Source organism: Trematomus bernacchii, unplaced genomic scaffold (assembly GCF_902827165.1).
Source record: "Trematomus bernacchii unplaced genomic scaffold, fTreBer1.1, whole genome shotgun sequence".
NCBI classification, from domain to species: Eukaryota; Metazoa; Chordata; class Actinopteri; order Perciformes; family Nototheniidae; genus Trematomus; species Trematomus bernacchii.
Genome location: NW_022987551.1, coordinates 287012 through 302187, shown reverse-complemented (window position 1 = coordinate 302187; position 15176 = coordinate 287012). Strand labels below are relative to the sequence as shown.

General features: G+C 41.6%; 1 protein-coding gene across 1 annotated transcript in view; it reads right to left on the bottom strand.

Moving 5' to 3' along the window:
* LOC117477154 (chloride channel protein 2-like) overlaps positions 1 to 15176 on the bottom strand; it is a gene marked incomplete at its 3' end in the record, with an annotated part of 111474 nt that overhangs the window by 16878 nt on the left and 79420 nt on the right. Inside the window, 1 exon segment of the mRNA XM_034123781.1 lies at positions 1242 to 1373. Within this exon segment, the coding sequence (XP_033979672.1) occupies positions 1242 to 1293 (52 nt within the window).

Here is a 15176-nt window from a genome sequence, read left to right as displayed (position 1 = left end):
GTCGACTGACTCTGACTAATCCCTCGTTTACATCTCCTCCTCCTCCTCCTCAGTTTGAAGCCATAAGAGGCCTCACATCCATCCCTTCATCCACCTGTATGTCTAATCCCCTGACTTCAGGCTTCCAGTAGAGAGTGGTGCAGGAGTGATGCCTAAACCTGGAGATTAGTTAGCTTTTGAGCACTTCTGTTGACTTCCTGCATCTGGAAGTCAATGGTTTGTTGAATGTGTTTTTGGTTAGAAGACTCAAATGTGGTTAACACAATTTGAAGAGATTTTATTGTTTTGTTCTACAACATAAAATATGTCAGTAAATACTAGAGATGTCCCGATCCGATCACGTGATCGGGGATCGGAGCCGATCACGTGATTTTCAAAAGATCGGAATCGGGAGAAAAAAATTGGGGGGGGATCGGGAATTTTTTTCTTTTTTTTTTTTAATAATTTTCTTTTTTTAATTTAATGTTACAAAACAAAAATGACCATGTTCACGTCTTAAAGTCATCCTGAGGCCTTAGTTTTGGTTTAAAATTACACAACATCATGTATGTGTTGCTTCTTTTGGGCTTGTTTTCATAGACCTGGTTGCTTATTTCTCTCAAATCTGGCAACAGAGTGGGCGCAGTGTCTAATAGTAGCAGTAAGCTAACAAGAGGCTACGTTCAGCTGGTGACTCAGGACAGAGAAAATGTCAGGAGTTTGGAAGTATTATAAAATTGAAAGTGAAGGCAGTGTAACAGCCAGATGCAATGTTTGCAAGGCGGAGGTTCCGCGTGGTGGAAAGAACAGAGCTACGTTCAACACGACCAATCTAATACAAACACCACCAACAACACGACGAGTACACAGCGGCCACTCAGGTAACGGCACTGAAACAACCGACACTTTCAGAGACTTTTAAAAGGAAAGAGAAACTGCCCCAGAACAGTGAAAAGGCCAAAAACATAACAGCCAAGATAGCTGAATTCATCGCGTTGGATGACCAGCCGTTATCTGTTACCTTTTTTTTTCTCTTAATGCATTGCATAAAGATCGGATCGGGAAAAATCGGTATCGGCAGATTGTCAAAATCAAATGATCGGAATCGGATCGGGAGCAAAAAAAGGTGATCGGGACATCCCTAGTAAATACCCCACTGGTGGATTTAATAACTCCCTCCCTCACTCCCTCCCTCACTCCTTCCCTCACTCCCTCCCTCACTCCCCCCCTCCCTCCCTCCCTCTCACCCCTCCCTCCCTCACCTTGTAAACAGATGGCGATGCAGAAGTCCACAGCCCAGCTGACCATTGCCATGAGGAGTCCCAGCAGGATGAGGAAGATCCAGTCCTCCCCGACCCGTGAGATCAGGAACTTCTGACAGCGCAACGTGCAGACTGCGGGAAAACAGAGAGTAACAGGTTAGGGACTACAAAACCACTCGTTAAAACTACATTTCCCAGGAACTGAGGTTTGGAATATATTGAATCTATTCACCAGTCTTGCTGTGTTTCCGTCCAACAGCTTTAACATATCGCTGCCCAATTTTTAGATTACATTTTCAAAGAGTTCAACAGGTTAGGGACTACAACACCACTCAATAAAACTACATGTCCCAGGAACTGGCACTGAGGTTTTTGACAGTATTGAATCCATTTGTTATTTTAACACTGTTAGTAAATAAAGACATCGTAAATAGATGTTTTTGGATTACATTTTCAAAGAGTTCTACAAAAAGCTGTATGCACTATGTATGAATCAAACAAAGAAGGAAGCCCCAGAGAGACATCTTATTATTTAGGTGACATGGAGCTTTACATATCCTAATTTACTCCGTAAGGAAATGCAGTTCTTCCACATATTTCTTTGCATTCTTTAAAGTTCCAGGATGGAAAAAACAGCTAGCTTTAATAAATACCACATTTAAAAAAAACATGAGCTCAGAAATAAAAGTAGTTTGTTACGCCAACAACAGTAAGTCTTGCAGAGGTTATGAAACATCAGTATGTTACGACAGAGAGTGATGTCATTGTCACCTTGTGTTAAGAATATGTTACCCACAGTACAGACCACACTGATATACTACAAAGCCACACACACACACACACACACACACACACACACACACACACACACACACACACACACACACACACACACACACACACACACACACACACACACACACACACACACACACACACACACACACACACACACACACACACACACACACACACACACACACACACACACACACACACACACACACACACACACACACACACACACACACACACACACACACACACACACACACACACCAGCATTAGATGCGATATACTCACCTGCAGTAGCAACAGGAAACGCAGAGCCTAATACATGAAACTAACACAGTTTTGTTCCCTTAAAGACCCAACAATTCCCCAAAACAAACATCTAACCCCTAACAAAATACTTAAATAGACAACAAAGCCGTCAAAAAGGTCACAACAATCCCCAAAAGTCTGTTAATAACTTACAATTACAAATCAAAACCCCTTTAAAACACAAAGCAATCCCATTATTGCCTCTTAAACTTGCATTAATCCTCAGTTTTCTCCATTGTTTTCATTGCCTCATCTTCCAACTCACATTCCCTGCTAACACTCGGTCCGAGACATGCACACACATTTACTGATTATGAATAATTGCTGGAACACAACATTGACGGTGATTCATTAGGATGTAACTTATAAAGACTTGTTCACACCCTATCATTGTTTCCTGTTTCTCTCAGGCCTGTCCTCCTTTCCCTTTGCCTTCTGAACTGAAATCACACTTAGTGACACACACAAAACACTCTTTGTAACTCCCTTTTCATCATTTTATCTCAGTCATTTAAGACTAAGGGTTGTGTAACTTTATTTTTTAAAGGATCAGTAGGATTTTAGGGGTATTTCATGAGCAAAAATGAAATATACCGTACTAATCATAACTATCTTTGAAATGGTTGATTTGTGGTTCGGTAGATTAGAACGAGCCCTTCACGTTTACTAACGAAATGTGTCCTTTTAAAATAGGCTTGCCATGTTTCTATATAGGCGCAGGAATGAGTCCAAAAACCTGGAAATAAGTCAGTATTTTCCAACTTTCTCTTCCCTTGTCTCAAAGTTGAGGTTTGTTGGATGTGTTTTGAGTTATAGAAGCCTGAGGTAAGGTCTATCTCTGGTTACCACAAGTTGAAGAGATTTTTATGTTTTGTTCGACGACATAAAATACGTCACTGGTGAATTCTAAGAAACAGCCTTCATACATGTATATTTTTGGATTGTGATTGATCCTATATATGTGTGTGTGTGTGTGTGTGTGTGTGTGTCATCTCACCCATGGGCCGTTTGTGTTCTTGGACCCCTTCTGACATCCAGACACTAGCCAATGTAAATGAGTGACTGTGTGTGTGTGTGTGTGTGTGTGTGTGTGTGTGTGTGTGTGTGTGTGTGTGTGTGTGTGTGTGTGTGAACATGGTATATTTGTAATTCTACAGTACCCATGTGTGTGTGTTTGTCACTAAGTGTAATCGTGTCTTTGTTGGAGATGTAATTTAGTTTTCCCTGTCTGTTCTGTTATTGCCTACTAGCTTGTTCACACACACACACACACACACACACACACACACACACACACACACACACACACACACACACACACACACACACACACACACACACACACACACACACACACACCACACACACACACACACACACACACACACACCACACACACACACACACACACACACACACACACACACACACACACACACACACACACCACACACACACACACACACACACACACACACACACACACACACACACACACACACACACACAAGGTTGCTGACTTTATTCTTCATGGCATGCAATAAGCAGCATGCTAGTTCCCAATCACTCTCATTGCCTCCTGACTCACCCTCTCCCCTTCCTTCCTCTCTGATCCAATCATTCCCCTTCCTTCTTCTTCTGCTGCTGCTTTCTGCTAATCACATCCAGCCCTGACTTCCTCTCTCGGGACTTATCTGCTGCCCTCCACTCCTCCGCACTTTTATTTTGCTCTCACCTCTCTCTCTCTGCAGGAGTCATAAAGCCCACATACCTGCTGAGACTAATTTAGGTTGCCTTGGATACACAGCGCTTCGACTTCTACTTCTGGAGTCTGAACAGGTGTCTCGGTTTGTTTTGGTTTCGGCAATACTGTATGGAGACTAGTTTTGGACAGAAAGCAGTGATGTCAGATGTTTAACGCTGAGAAAAATGTTGATTGGGCTTTCCAGAAGAATTAGTACTGCACTCAGATGAAGTCAAAGTTGAAACCTGTAAGAAAACGTGGGAAAGCAATCCTGAATTAATTACTTTTTTAAGGTAAGTTGAGGTGATCTTTTCCTAATGTAATGACGTATCATTTTTGTGTGAACCAAAATTAAAAGAAAATGTAATATCAGTTATAAAAAGAGGATATAGTCACTGTTATAAAATCCATTAACTTGAGGACTACGGTTTTGAAGCCTTGAGTTCGGCATTTTGACCGTTGTCATTTTGTTCTTTTGCAACCAGAAATGACACACGAGGCTCGTGCTAAGTACAACGAATATCGAAATTGGTGAAATTACCAGAAAACACAATACGAGGGTAAGAGTTGTTAAACGAAAATGCACCATGTGGTAAAAAGTTAGCCCTCCGTTAAAGCTTACCGTCTATTTGACTCCAAATGGTATCATCATTTAGTAAATGGACATCATGCTTTATAAGAGAAGACTTGAAACTACAGATTGAGAACATTAACTCATCAGGAAAATGTTTAATGTGGAAATAAATCAAGTGAGAATTAGGGTCATTTTCTCATAGACTTCTATACAATTTGACTTGACTTGACATTTTTCAACCCCCTATTGGATGTTAAATGTTTCCATAAATATCAATGTGTCGTTCAGATAGTTGGATACGTTTGAGTCAGACAGCTAGAAATACATCACAGGCAAAGACTGGGATTCAACTCTATGTTGGATGTATGATTGTTGTGTTTTATATAATGTGATATTGGTTGCATGTTTTAACTTATATTTGGCAAAGCAGGCCAATACTCCTACAAAAATTGTAAATACAAATATATGACTGTCAATTGCTTGGCCCCGTAGAGACTATATACTCTTCATTTAAGCCGGACATTTCCTAATAAAAATATGCTTTATTTATGGAAGACAATTTGATTCCATGGACAAAGCTTCTCAGTTGCAAAATTGATCATTTTTATAACTCCACCTGTACCATGTTCATTAACTCTAACCGAAGATAAGTAGTACTTTTTAATAAAGAACAGTATTAGGGAAGCAGCATATTGGTTCAACTGTAGAATGACTCCTGAAAATGAGGGCAGAGTACGTACACACACACACACACACACACACACACACACACACACACACACACACACACACACACACACACACACACACACACACACACACACACACACACACACACACACACACACACACACACACACACACACACACACACACACACACACACACACACACACACACACACACACACACACACACACACACACACACACACACACACACACACACACACACACACACACACACACACACACACACACGTAAATCTCCAACATAAAACTCAATTATTCAAATCCACCCATTGGTTATGCAGGGTGAGAGCTACATACGGGTGTAAAGGGTAAAACAGCCCACCATGAATGCCTCAATTATGCACAGTCATGCCAACGAGGCCAATCACCATTTTATGTGTGTGTGCTCCCACATTTATTACGTAGCTTTATGTATAAGGGGATGATTGAATTAGAAATGGCTGGCTGTGATTAAAACCACCTGCTAAATGAGATTGGAATTTATGCAGATAGGAAAAACTGAACATTCAGCTCTTTTGAAACTTTGAAAGAAAAAGGGAGTGGGGGGGATACAGTATAATGTAATGTACAGTATAAACAATGGCAAAGTTAAGTTAATGTTGGATGTGACAGATGGAAAGCTTATATTTAGGGTCTTTGTAATTGTTATTGTTTATCTTACATTCTCACTCCATATGTGATTAATTATAATACAGCAGTTAATGTTGACATTGTACACTTAATACGATTATAATTGCATTGTTTCATTGGGTCAGTCGTTATTGTTTTCAATAGTGAGCCAGAAGGGGAGGGAGAACTCACTTTTTTCCCCATGATGGGTAAGATTTCACTTTTTAAACTGGAACAGTAACATTGACTTTTTTTAAATAGATTTGAAGGTTTTCTGTTCTATGACATCAAATACCTCGCCTGCTAACAAGTGTCTACATGAGACGACTAAACTTCATCAAGCCCAACATTAGCCACCTTTAGCTTAGCGGTGGTGACGTGAAGTCATGTGGCCGTGCTGTAGTTCCTTTATAGCCCAACATTAGCCACCTTTAGCTTAGCGGTCGTGACGTGAAGTCATGTGACCGTGCTGTAGTTCCTTTATAGACCAACATTAGCCACCTTTAGCTTAGCGGTGGTGACGTGAAGTCATGTGACCGTGCTGTAGTTCCTTTATAGCCCAACATTAGCCTCCTTTAGCTTAGCGGTGGTGACGTGAAGTCATGTAACCGTGCTGTAGTTCCTTTATAGCCCAACATTAGCCACCTTTAGCTTAGCGGTGGTGACGTGAAGTCATGTAACCGTGCTGTAGTTCCTTTATAGCCTAACATTAGCCACCTTTAGCTTAGCGGTGGTGACGTGAAGTCATGTGACCGTGCTGTAGTTCCTTTATAGCCCAACATTAGCCACCTTTAGCTTAGCGGTGGTGACGTGAAGTCATGTAACCGTGCTGTAGTTCCTTTATAGCCTAACATTAGCCACCTTTAGCTTAGCGGTGGTGACGTGAAGTCATGTGACCGTGCTGTAGTTCCTTTATAGCCCAACATTAGCCTCCTTTAGCTTAGCGGTGGTGACGTGAAGTCATGTGACCGTGCTGTAGTTGCTTTAAAGCCCAACATTAGCCACCTTTAGCTTAGCGGTGGTGATGTGAAGTCATGTGACCGTGCTGTAGTTCCTTTAAAGCCCAACATTAGCCTCCTTTAGCTTAGCGGTGGTAACGTGAAGTCATGTGACCGTGCTGTAGTTCCTTTAAAGCCCAACATTAGCCACCTTTAGCTTAGCGGTGGTGACGTGAAGTCATGTGAACGTGCTGTAGTTCCTTTAAAGCCCAACATTAGCCACCTTTAGCTTAGCGGTGGTGACGTGAAGTCATGTGACCGTGCTGTAGTTCCTTTAAAGCCCAACATTAGCCGCCTTTAGCTTAGCGGTGGTGACGTGAAGTCATGTGACCGTGCTGTAGTTCCTTTATAGCCTAACATTAGCCACCTTTAGCTTAGCGGTGGTGACGTGAAGTCATGTGACCGTGCTGTAGTTCCTTTAAAGCCCAACATTAGCCACCTTTAGCTTAGCGGTGGTGATGTGAAGTCATGTGACCGTGCTGTAGTTCCTTTATAGCCCAACATTAGCCACCTTTAGCTTAGCGGTGATGACGTGAAGTCATGTGACCGTGCTGTAGTTCCTTTATAGCCCAATGGAAAAAATCCCAATATCTTTTTGTGGAGGGAGCCTATAAAACAACATAACTGGAACACTTTAGTTTAGCTTTCTCTGTTTTTAACTCCCTGGCTCCTAATGTTCTTAGATTTAAGCGTATCAAGAGGATTTGAAATTGGTCGACGACATAAATAATATTAATGTAGACACGAGCGCAGATTTCCCTCGCCCTGAGTGAATTAACTGATCACTGCGATTCCATTAAAGTGACTGATTTTGGAAATGAGCCGTCTGTGCAGCAGCTGATAAAAGGGGAAATTGAGATAGAAAAGTCATCACAGGAGAAAATAAATCGAAGAGCAAAAAACTAACAAGACAAATTGGCCCCTAAAGACAGAAGAAGAAACATTGTTGGAGTAATAAAACCAACACTATCTGTAAACGTCTCGTATTTAATACGGACATTCCCTCAGCGCACTATAACTGAAGCATCTCCTCTTTGGTCTCCTCTCCCTTCCTCCCTATTCATTATCCATCCATCCCCCCCTCCTCTGCTCCAGCCTCCATGGTAATGTGTTGTCTATGCTAATGAGATGTAAAAGGAGGTGATGTTCATGTAAATGTGCTGTAGCAGCGCCATCGTCTCGCGCTCAATCAATCCCTTCGCTCGCCGACTGTGACACCCGTCGTATGGCTGCGGTACAATGTCAGCTTAATGAGGTGTGATAGTGAACACACACACACACACACACACACACACACACACACACACACACACACACACACACACACACACACACACACACACACACACACACACACACACACACACACACACACCACACACACACACACACACACACACACACACACACACACACACACACACACACACACACACACACACACACACACACACACACACACACACACACACACACACACACACACACACACACACACACACAAGTTATTAAGCAAAAGCCGCCTCTGCGTCCCTCTTTAATCGCTGCAGAAAAGAGTTTGATGTATGTTTAACGACTCGAGGGAGGAACACTAAAACCCACACGCTCAACTGGGATACTTTTCTGCATCTTAAAGCAGTCATTGAATATCATCAAGTGGACTCAAATATCATCAAGTGGACTTGTGAAATAACTGTTGCAAAGCTAGGATTTATCCGAGTACTAAATGAGGTTTCTGTGTGAAAATGATTGTGCTGAAACTCTGAGGCTGAAGTCTGAAGTCAGATGATGTGATTTTCTGGTAGAGAACATTTCACCAGTTGCAATGGCACAGTACTGCAGTTACAGGGAGCAATACAGATCTGCAACACCGAGGCAGTATGACTGAGTAATAACACAATTTCAGGCGAGACACCAATCTTTTAGAACACTAATATGAGATGCGCACATTTCGTGATATACAGCAATGTTTAAAGCCGCCGGTCAGCTCAAAAAAAGCATGTCAACAATGTTCTGATAATTTCTCTCACAGATTTATTAATGTGCAAGTCATACATTTTCCCTCCCACATGACATGTTTTATTTAGATGATGTTCCTGAGGTTGACTTCATGCATGTGTTTGTTGTCAGTGTTGATGCTTGTTCTCTTGTTCTGCATTAAAAACCCTTGTAGCTTTCAACATCCGACAAACCATGAGCAAAATGCTGCTGGATTTTGTCCTGGTGCAGCATCCACTTCAGGCTGAAACTACCTGACTTACTGGGTTCCTAATCTACCTCCAATTACTTCTGGAGCCGGTCAGAGGTGGGAAGTAGTGGAGTACAAATACTTTGTTACTGTACTTACATGTCATTGCGTGCCTATTGATTTGAACACGATCCGTGTATCCATCATTTCCTGGTCTTCTCTAAAGAAGAGGGACCAATGAAAACGTTGTCATGTTGCCGTTGTTCAGCATGGAAACAATCATTAGCCAACAATGACATTATTGTTCTATTAATATAAAGGGAGGTCAGGTACTCTTTAAAACAGCTGCTAGTTATGGGTACTTTTTACTGAAGTACATTTCAAAGCCCTCTTTACTTTGACTTGAGTAAAGAAGTTTAGTCAGTACTTCTACTTTCACCAGAGTATTCTTAAACACGAGTATCTGTACTTGTGCCTGTACCGGTTGACATAGGGTGGACTACACATGTAAATTGACCCCACCGTTTGCTTCTAGCTCATGAAACTATAGGAGCTTCATAATGTCAGAGAATATACCAGACCTCTTATGATGCTGGGTTAATTGTCTGGAGTCTCACTGCAGCGTCTCATGTTTTAACTCTGAGTCTGAGAGCTGAACTTTGTCTGAGTCTCTGCGATCAATACAGCTTTCATCTTACAGATCAATACTACAGCGCTAACATCACCTGAAGTAAATGCATTAGGGTCTTAGGGTGACTGGGTTTATTTGACCTTCTCTCCATACACACATTGACCACTGGTTTCATGCTTTTTTTGTCATGGCAACATCCTCCCCTGATCCCAATGGTTTGATATCAGTCATTTGACATGAAGTGAAGAAATCAGTGGCCATTGTGACTTCAATAATACGTGGATTCATAATCTACCACTATTTTGTGAGTTAAGGATTTGGATGGAAGACATTTTGTTCGAATGTAAAATATAAATTGGGCAAAGGTTTAATCGGGATTCAGGCAAATCCTAGCTTCTTAAACGGTTAGCCTATATATTGCAATTAGTTAGCCACCGATACTACATTTTTCACATAATATCTGGGGGTATACAAATCCAATATTGGTTCAAAATAATAGTTCCTATAATCACAAAATATAAACAAACTTTTCTGCTCAAAGATGGTATTAAAACGTTTTTTATTTGATTGATACCAACACATGTCACGAGGCTGGAAATGTTATTTACTATAATGGATAAACTGTGTAAGTGGGACACAATACAATAGCACCTATATGTTGACATATAGAATATACTGATTCCATTCTTATTATTGTATGTATCTTGATTGTGTTCAGACTATCTGATGTTATGTTATTGTAAAATGGAGCCACTGTTACGCAATCTAGTTTGCCCCCTGGCGATACATATATATTTTCTATCCTGAATTCTGATTTATTGTCAGATAAAAAGTTGGCTCTTGAAAAGTTAAATTGTTTTAGAGCAGCACCTGAGTTCTAATATCTGAGAGAGTTATGATTATTTATATCCAAACAAGCCGAGTCGTGAGTTTACTCGGCATCAAAACTGGCTCGGAGTGGGATTACATATTTGAACTACTGATTGGATGCTTCTGTGTTTGATTCCTAATTAAGCAACAGTCAAACACTGCTGATCAGTTCTGCATTAACACACACACACACACACACACACATACACAAACACACACACTAGCAGGTGGTGGCTCTGAAACACATTTAGGGATGCATTCACACACACACACAACTTGGCACGTGCATTCACTGTGGTACAGTTGATATGGTTATAATGCTTACAGTGTTTCCCACAGATCTGAAATATACTTGTGGTGGTAGCCGAGAACGCTAAGATAAAAAAATGATACCTAAATGGGTCGTGAAACATACTTTGGCGGACGTTAATATAAAGTCTATGTGTGGGAAACCCTGGCTTATAGTGTCAAGACTTTTACAAAACAAAACTTCAACAGAGCAGCCCTTGCTGTACAATTAACCAACAGGTTTGATATTTGACATGCATGTGTATTACATATAGATTTTTAAAAAAGTCTCTTGTGGCCATGGTCTAAACCCAACAGGAAGCTGTGCATTTATAATTGTATGTGACTTTTCAGGTTTTTTTTGGCTGTTTTCCGCCTCCTACTTTAACAAACTTCTCCTACAGATGGAATCCAATCGACTTCAGGTTTGGTCAGCGTCATCTCAAAGCTACATTCACAGAGGTGTGTTCAAAGTTCAAATGATTTCAACTTTGACCTCGTTTACCACTAACCTTACGACGCTCAACCAATCAGGTGACAGCTGTATGAAGTACGCTAGCAGAGAAGGTTCTATGGGAGAACCGTAGAAACAAAACTTAGCTCACCGTTTCACTACAACGCTCTTCCTCACGGGGAGAAAAGAGCAAATCACGTATCATGTGAATGCAGTTTAAGACCTCGGGATTAAACATTTTATTTTAAAGGATTTCTGTTACATAGAAAAGCCTTGCTGTGGCATCGTGGACATTTTGAGACACACACACCTTGCAACAGGAAGTTGTTGTGGGGAGTGTTTGAATGTGTGTCTTTGTGTGTTTTTATTCTGAACCAGAGGGGAGATTAAAGTCATTTCATATCCAGAATGTTACTTCCCAAAGCCAATAGGCACCTGCTGCTGACTGCTAATCTTTTTTCTCCTTGTTCTGCATCCAATGCCCGGACCTCCAACATCAACATCTCCATATTTGTATTAACTGTATCTCCGTCTGTCCTGTCGTTAAGTTTCTCCATCTCCTGCCCCCCTGCTACACTCAGTTCCTCCTTTAATCCGTCATCCTTCCTTCCTTTCCGCTTTGCATCCAATCATTTCTCTTTCTCTCTTTTTATTTTGGCTTTCCTGTGCCCCCCTCCCCACCAAAACCCATCTCTGTTGTTGTTGTTGCGGAGTCAGCATTTCCGCTCTGCAGTGCTCCGCAGACACACAAGTGCGCCACACATTTACTTTCAGAGAATTCCCATTGCACAGGCATTTGCTATTCACTGACAGCAACACACACGCAGGGAGTACAATACACACATTTAATGTACATGTGAGAGCAAGCAACGTGTCGGTGTGTGAGTGTGAGTGTGAGTGTGAGTGTGAGTGTGAGTGTGAGTGTGTGTGTGTGTGTGTGTGTGTGTGTGTGTGTGTGTATTCATACATATGGAAGCTGAGAAATGAAGCAAACAGAACATCAATCTTGGGAGGAACAAAAAACTATTAGAAGTTGCACACACTGCACACTGTTGATGGAAAAACCTACACACATGCATAAATGTGTGAGTGTGTATGTGTGTGTGTGTGTAGCCATTACACTTTCATCAGTTCTTAAGTAGCAACAGAGGAGAGAGACATTGATCATCAGTCTTGTCCGCAGCTTGCACCGCCTAATCAGAACCATTCATCTCCGCTATCTCTCTCTCTCTCTCACACACACACACACACACACACACACACGGACAGACATAAAAAAACAGACACACACACACACACACACACACACACACACACAAACCCACACACAACCAAACTAAGATGTTCAGAGCTCTTTATTACTTTCCATTACGCCTCGGGTGCAGCTGTAATTATGCCAGGCTGGGTGGAGTTAGTCTTTCTGACACACACACACACACACACACACACACACACACACACACACACACACACACACACACACACACACACACACACACACACACACACACACACACACACACACACACACACACACACACACACACACACACACACACACACACACACACACACACACACACACACACACACACACACACACACACACACACACACACACACACACACACACACACACACACACACACACACACACACACACACACACACACACACACAAATTTGGTTTCTGCAAAGACCAAACGGGAGATTTTTTTAACTGATTAATACATCGCAAAGCTGGGGAAACTTTTGTCAAGCGCTTGATAAAGTTTGAGCAACACTCACAGACGACTTATTAAAGATTAATGATGCAGTTAGATGTAGTTGGGGGGGGGGGGTAGTTGCCGGTTAAAAATGGGCACACTGGGAATTATGCGGACGTTTTATGGCTTGCTTTTTTACCAGAGAGAAAGTCCTTTGCTGGCGCTGGCAGAGCATACGGGTACCCTGACCCTGAGGACAAATAAACCACACAACAGAATTAATCACAAACCGTCACAGTTTCTTTCCCCAACACAATACTTCATTTTAAACAAGTTTCCCTTCGGAGTGGAAAAAACCCTGAAATCTCTCCTCCTTTCTCCATTTCTCTACATAACATTATTAGTTTGTGATTGATGGCAGCCCTGTGCAAACTCAGCGGCACGACGAATGAATGAGCAGCGCCGGAGAAATGGAGAGTAAAATCCATACCTTGAAGTGTTGGAGGAGTGGTGATGAGAGGAGGAGGAAGAGGAGAGGGGAGATAAGGAGGGAGAAAATAAGATGGAAAATAGGGAAATCAGGTGTATATCAGTATGTAGTGTCTCTACTTTAAAGAGTCCTCTCCTGCTGATGTTCAGGTGTATATCAGTATGTAGTGTCTCTACTTTAAAGAGTCCTCTCCTGCTGATGTTCAGGTGTATATCAGTATGTAGTGTCTCTACTTTAAAGAGTCCTCTCCTGCTGATGTTCAGGTGTCAGTATGTAGTGTCTCTACTTTAAAGAGTTCTCTCCTGCTGATGTTCAGGTGTATATCAGTATGTAGTGTCTCTACTTTAAAGAGTCCTCCTGCTGATGTTCAGGTGTATATCAGTATGTAGTGTCTCTACTTTAAGAGTCCTCTCCTGCTGATGTTCAGGTGTATATCAGTATGTAGTGTCTCTACTTTAAAGAGTCCTCTCCTGCTGATGTTCAGGTGTATATCAGTATGTAGTGTCTCTACTTTAAAGAGTCCTCCTGCTGATGTTCAGGTGTATATCAGTATGTAGTGTCTCTACTTTAAAGAGTCCTCTCCTGCTGATGTTCAGGTGTATATCAGTATGTAGTGTCTCTACTTTAAAGAGTCCTCTCCTGCTGATGTTCAGGTGTATATCAGTATGTAGTGTCTCTACTTTAAAGAGTCCTCTCCTGCTGATGTTCAGGTGTATATCAGTATGTAGTGTCTCTACTTTAAAGAGTCCTCTCCTGCTGATGTTCAGGTGTCAGTATGTAGTGTCTCTACTTTAAAGAGTTCTCTCCTGCTGATGTTCAGGTGTATATCAGTATGTAGTGTCTCTACTTTAAAGAGTCCTCCTGCTGATGTTCAGGTGTATATCAGTATGTAGTGTCTCTACTTTAAAGAGTCCTCTCCTGCTGATGTTCAGGTGTATATCAGTATGTAGTGTCTCTACTTTAAAGAGTCCTCTCCTGCTGATGTTCAGGTGTATATCAGTATGTAGAGTCCCTACTTTAAAGAGTCCTCTCCTGCTGATGTTCAGGTGTATATCAGTATGTAGTGTCTCTACTTTAAAGAGTCCTCTCCTGCTGATGTTCAGGTGTATATCAGTATGTAGTGTCTCTACTTTAAAGAGTCCTCTCCTGCTGATGTGCAGGTGTATATCAGTATGTAGTGTCTCTACTTTAAAGAGTCCTCTCCTGCTGATGTTCAGCTGTATATCAGTATGTAGTGTCTCTACTTTAAAGAGTCCTCTCCTGCTGATGTTCAGGTGTATATCAGTATGTAGTGTCTCTACTTTAAAGAGTCCTCTCCTGCTGATGTGCAGGTGTATATCAGTATGTAGTGTCTCTACTTTAAAGAGTCCTCTCCTGCTGATGTTCAGGTGTATATCAGTATGTAGTGTCTCTACTTTAAAGAGTCCTCTCCTGCTGATGTTCAGGTGTATATCAGTATGTAGTGTCTCTACTTTAAAGAGTCCTCTCCTGCTGATGTTCAGGTGTGTATCAGTATGTAGTGTCTCT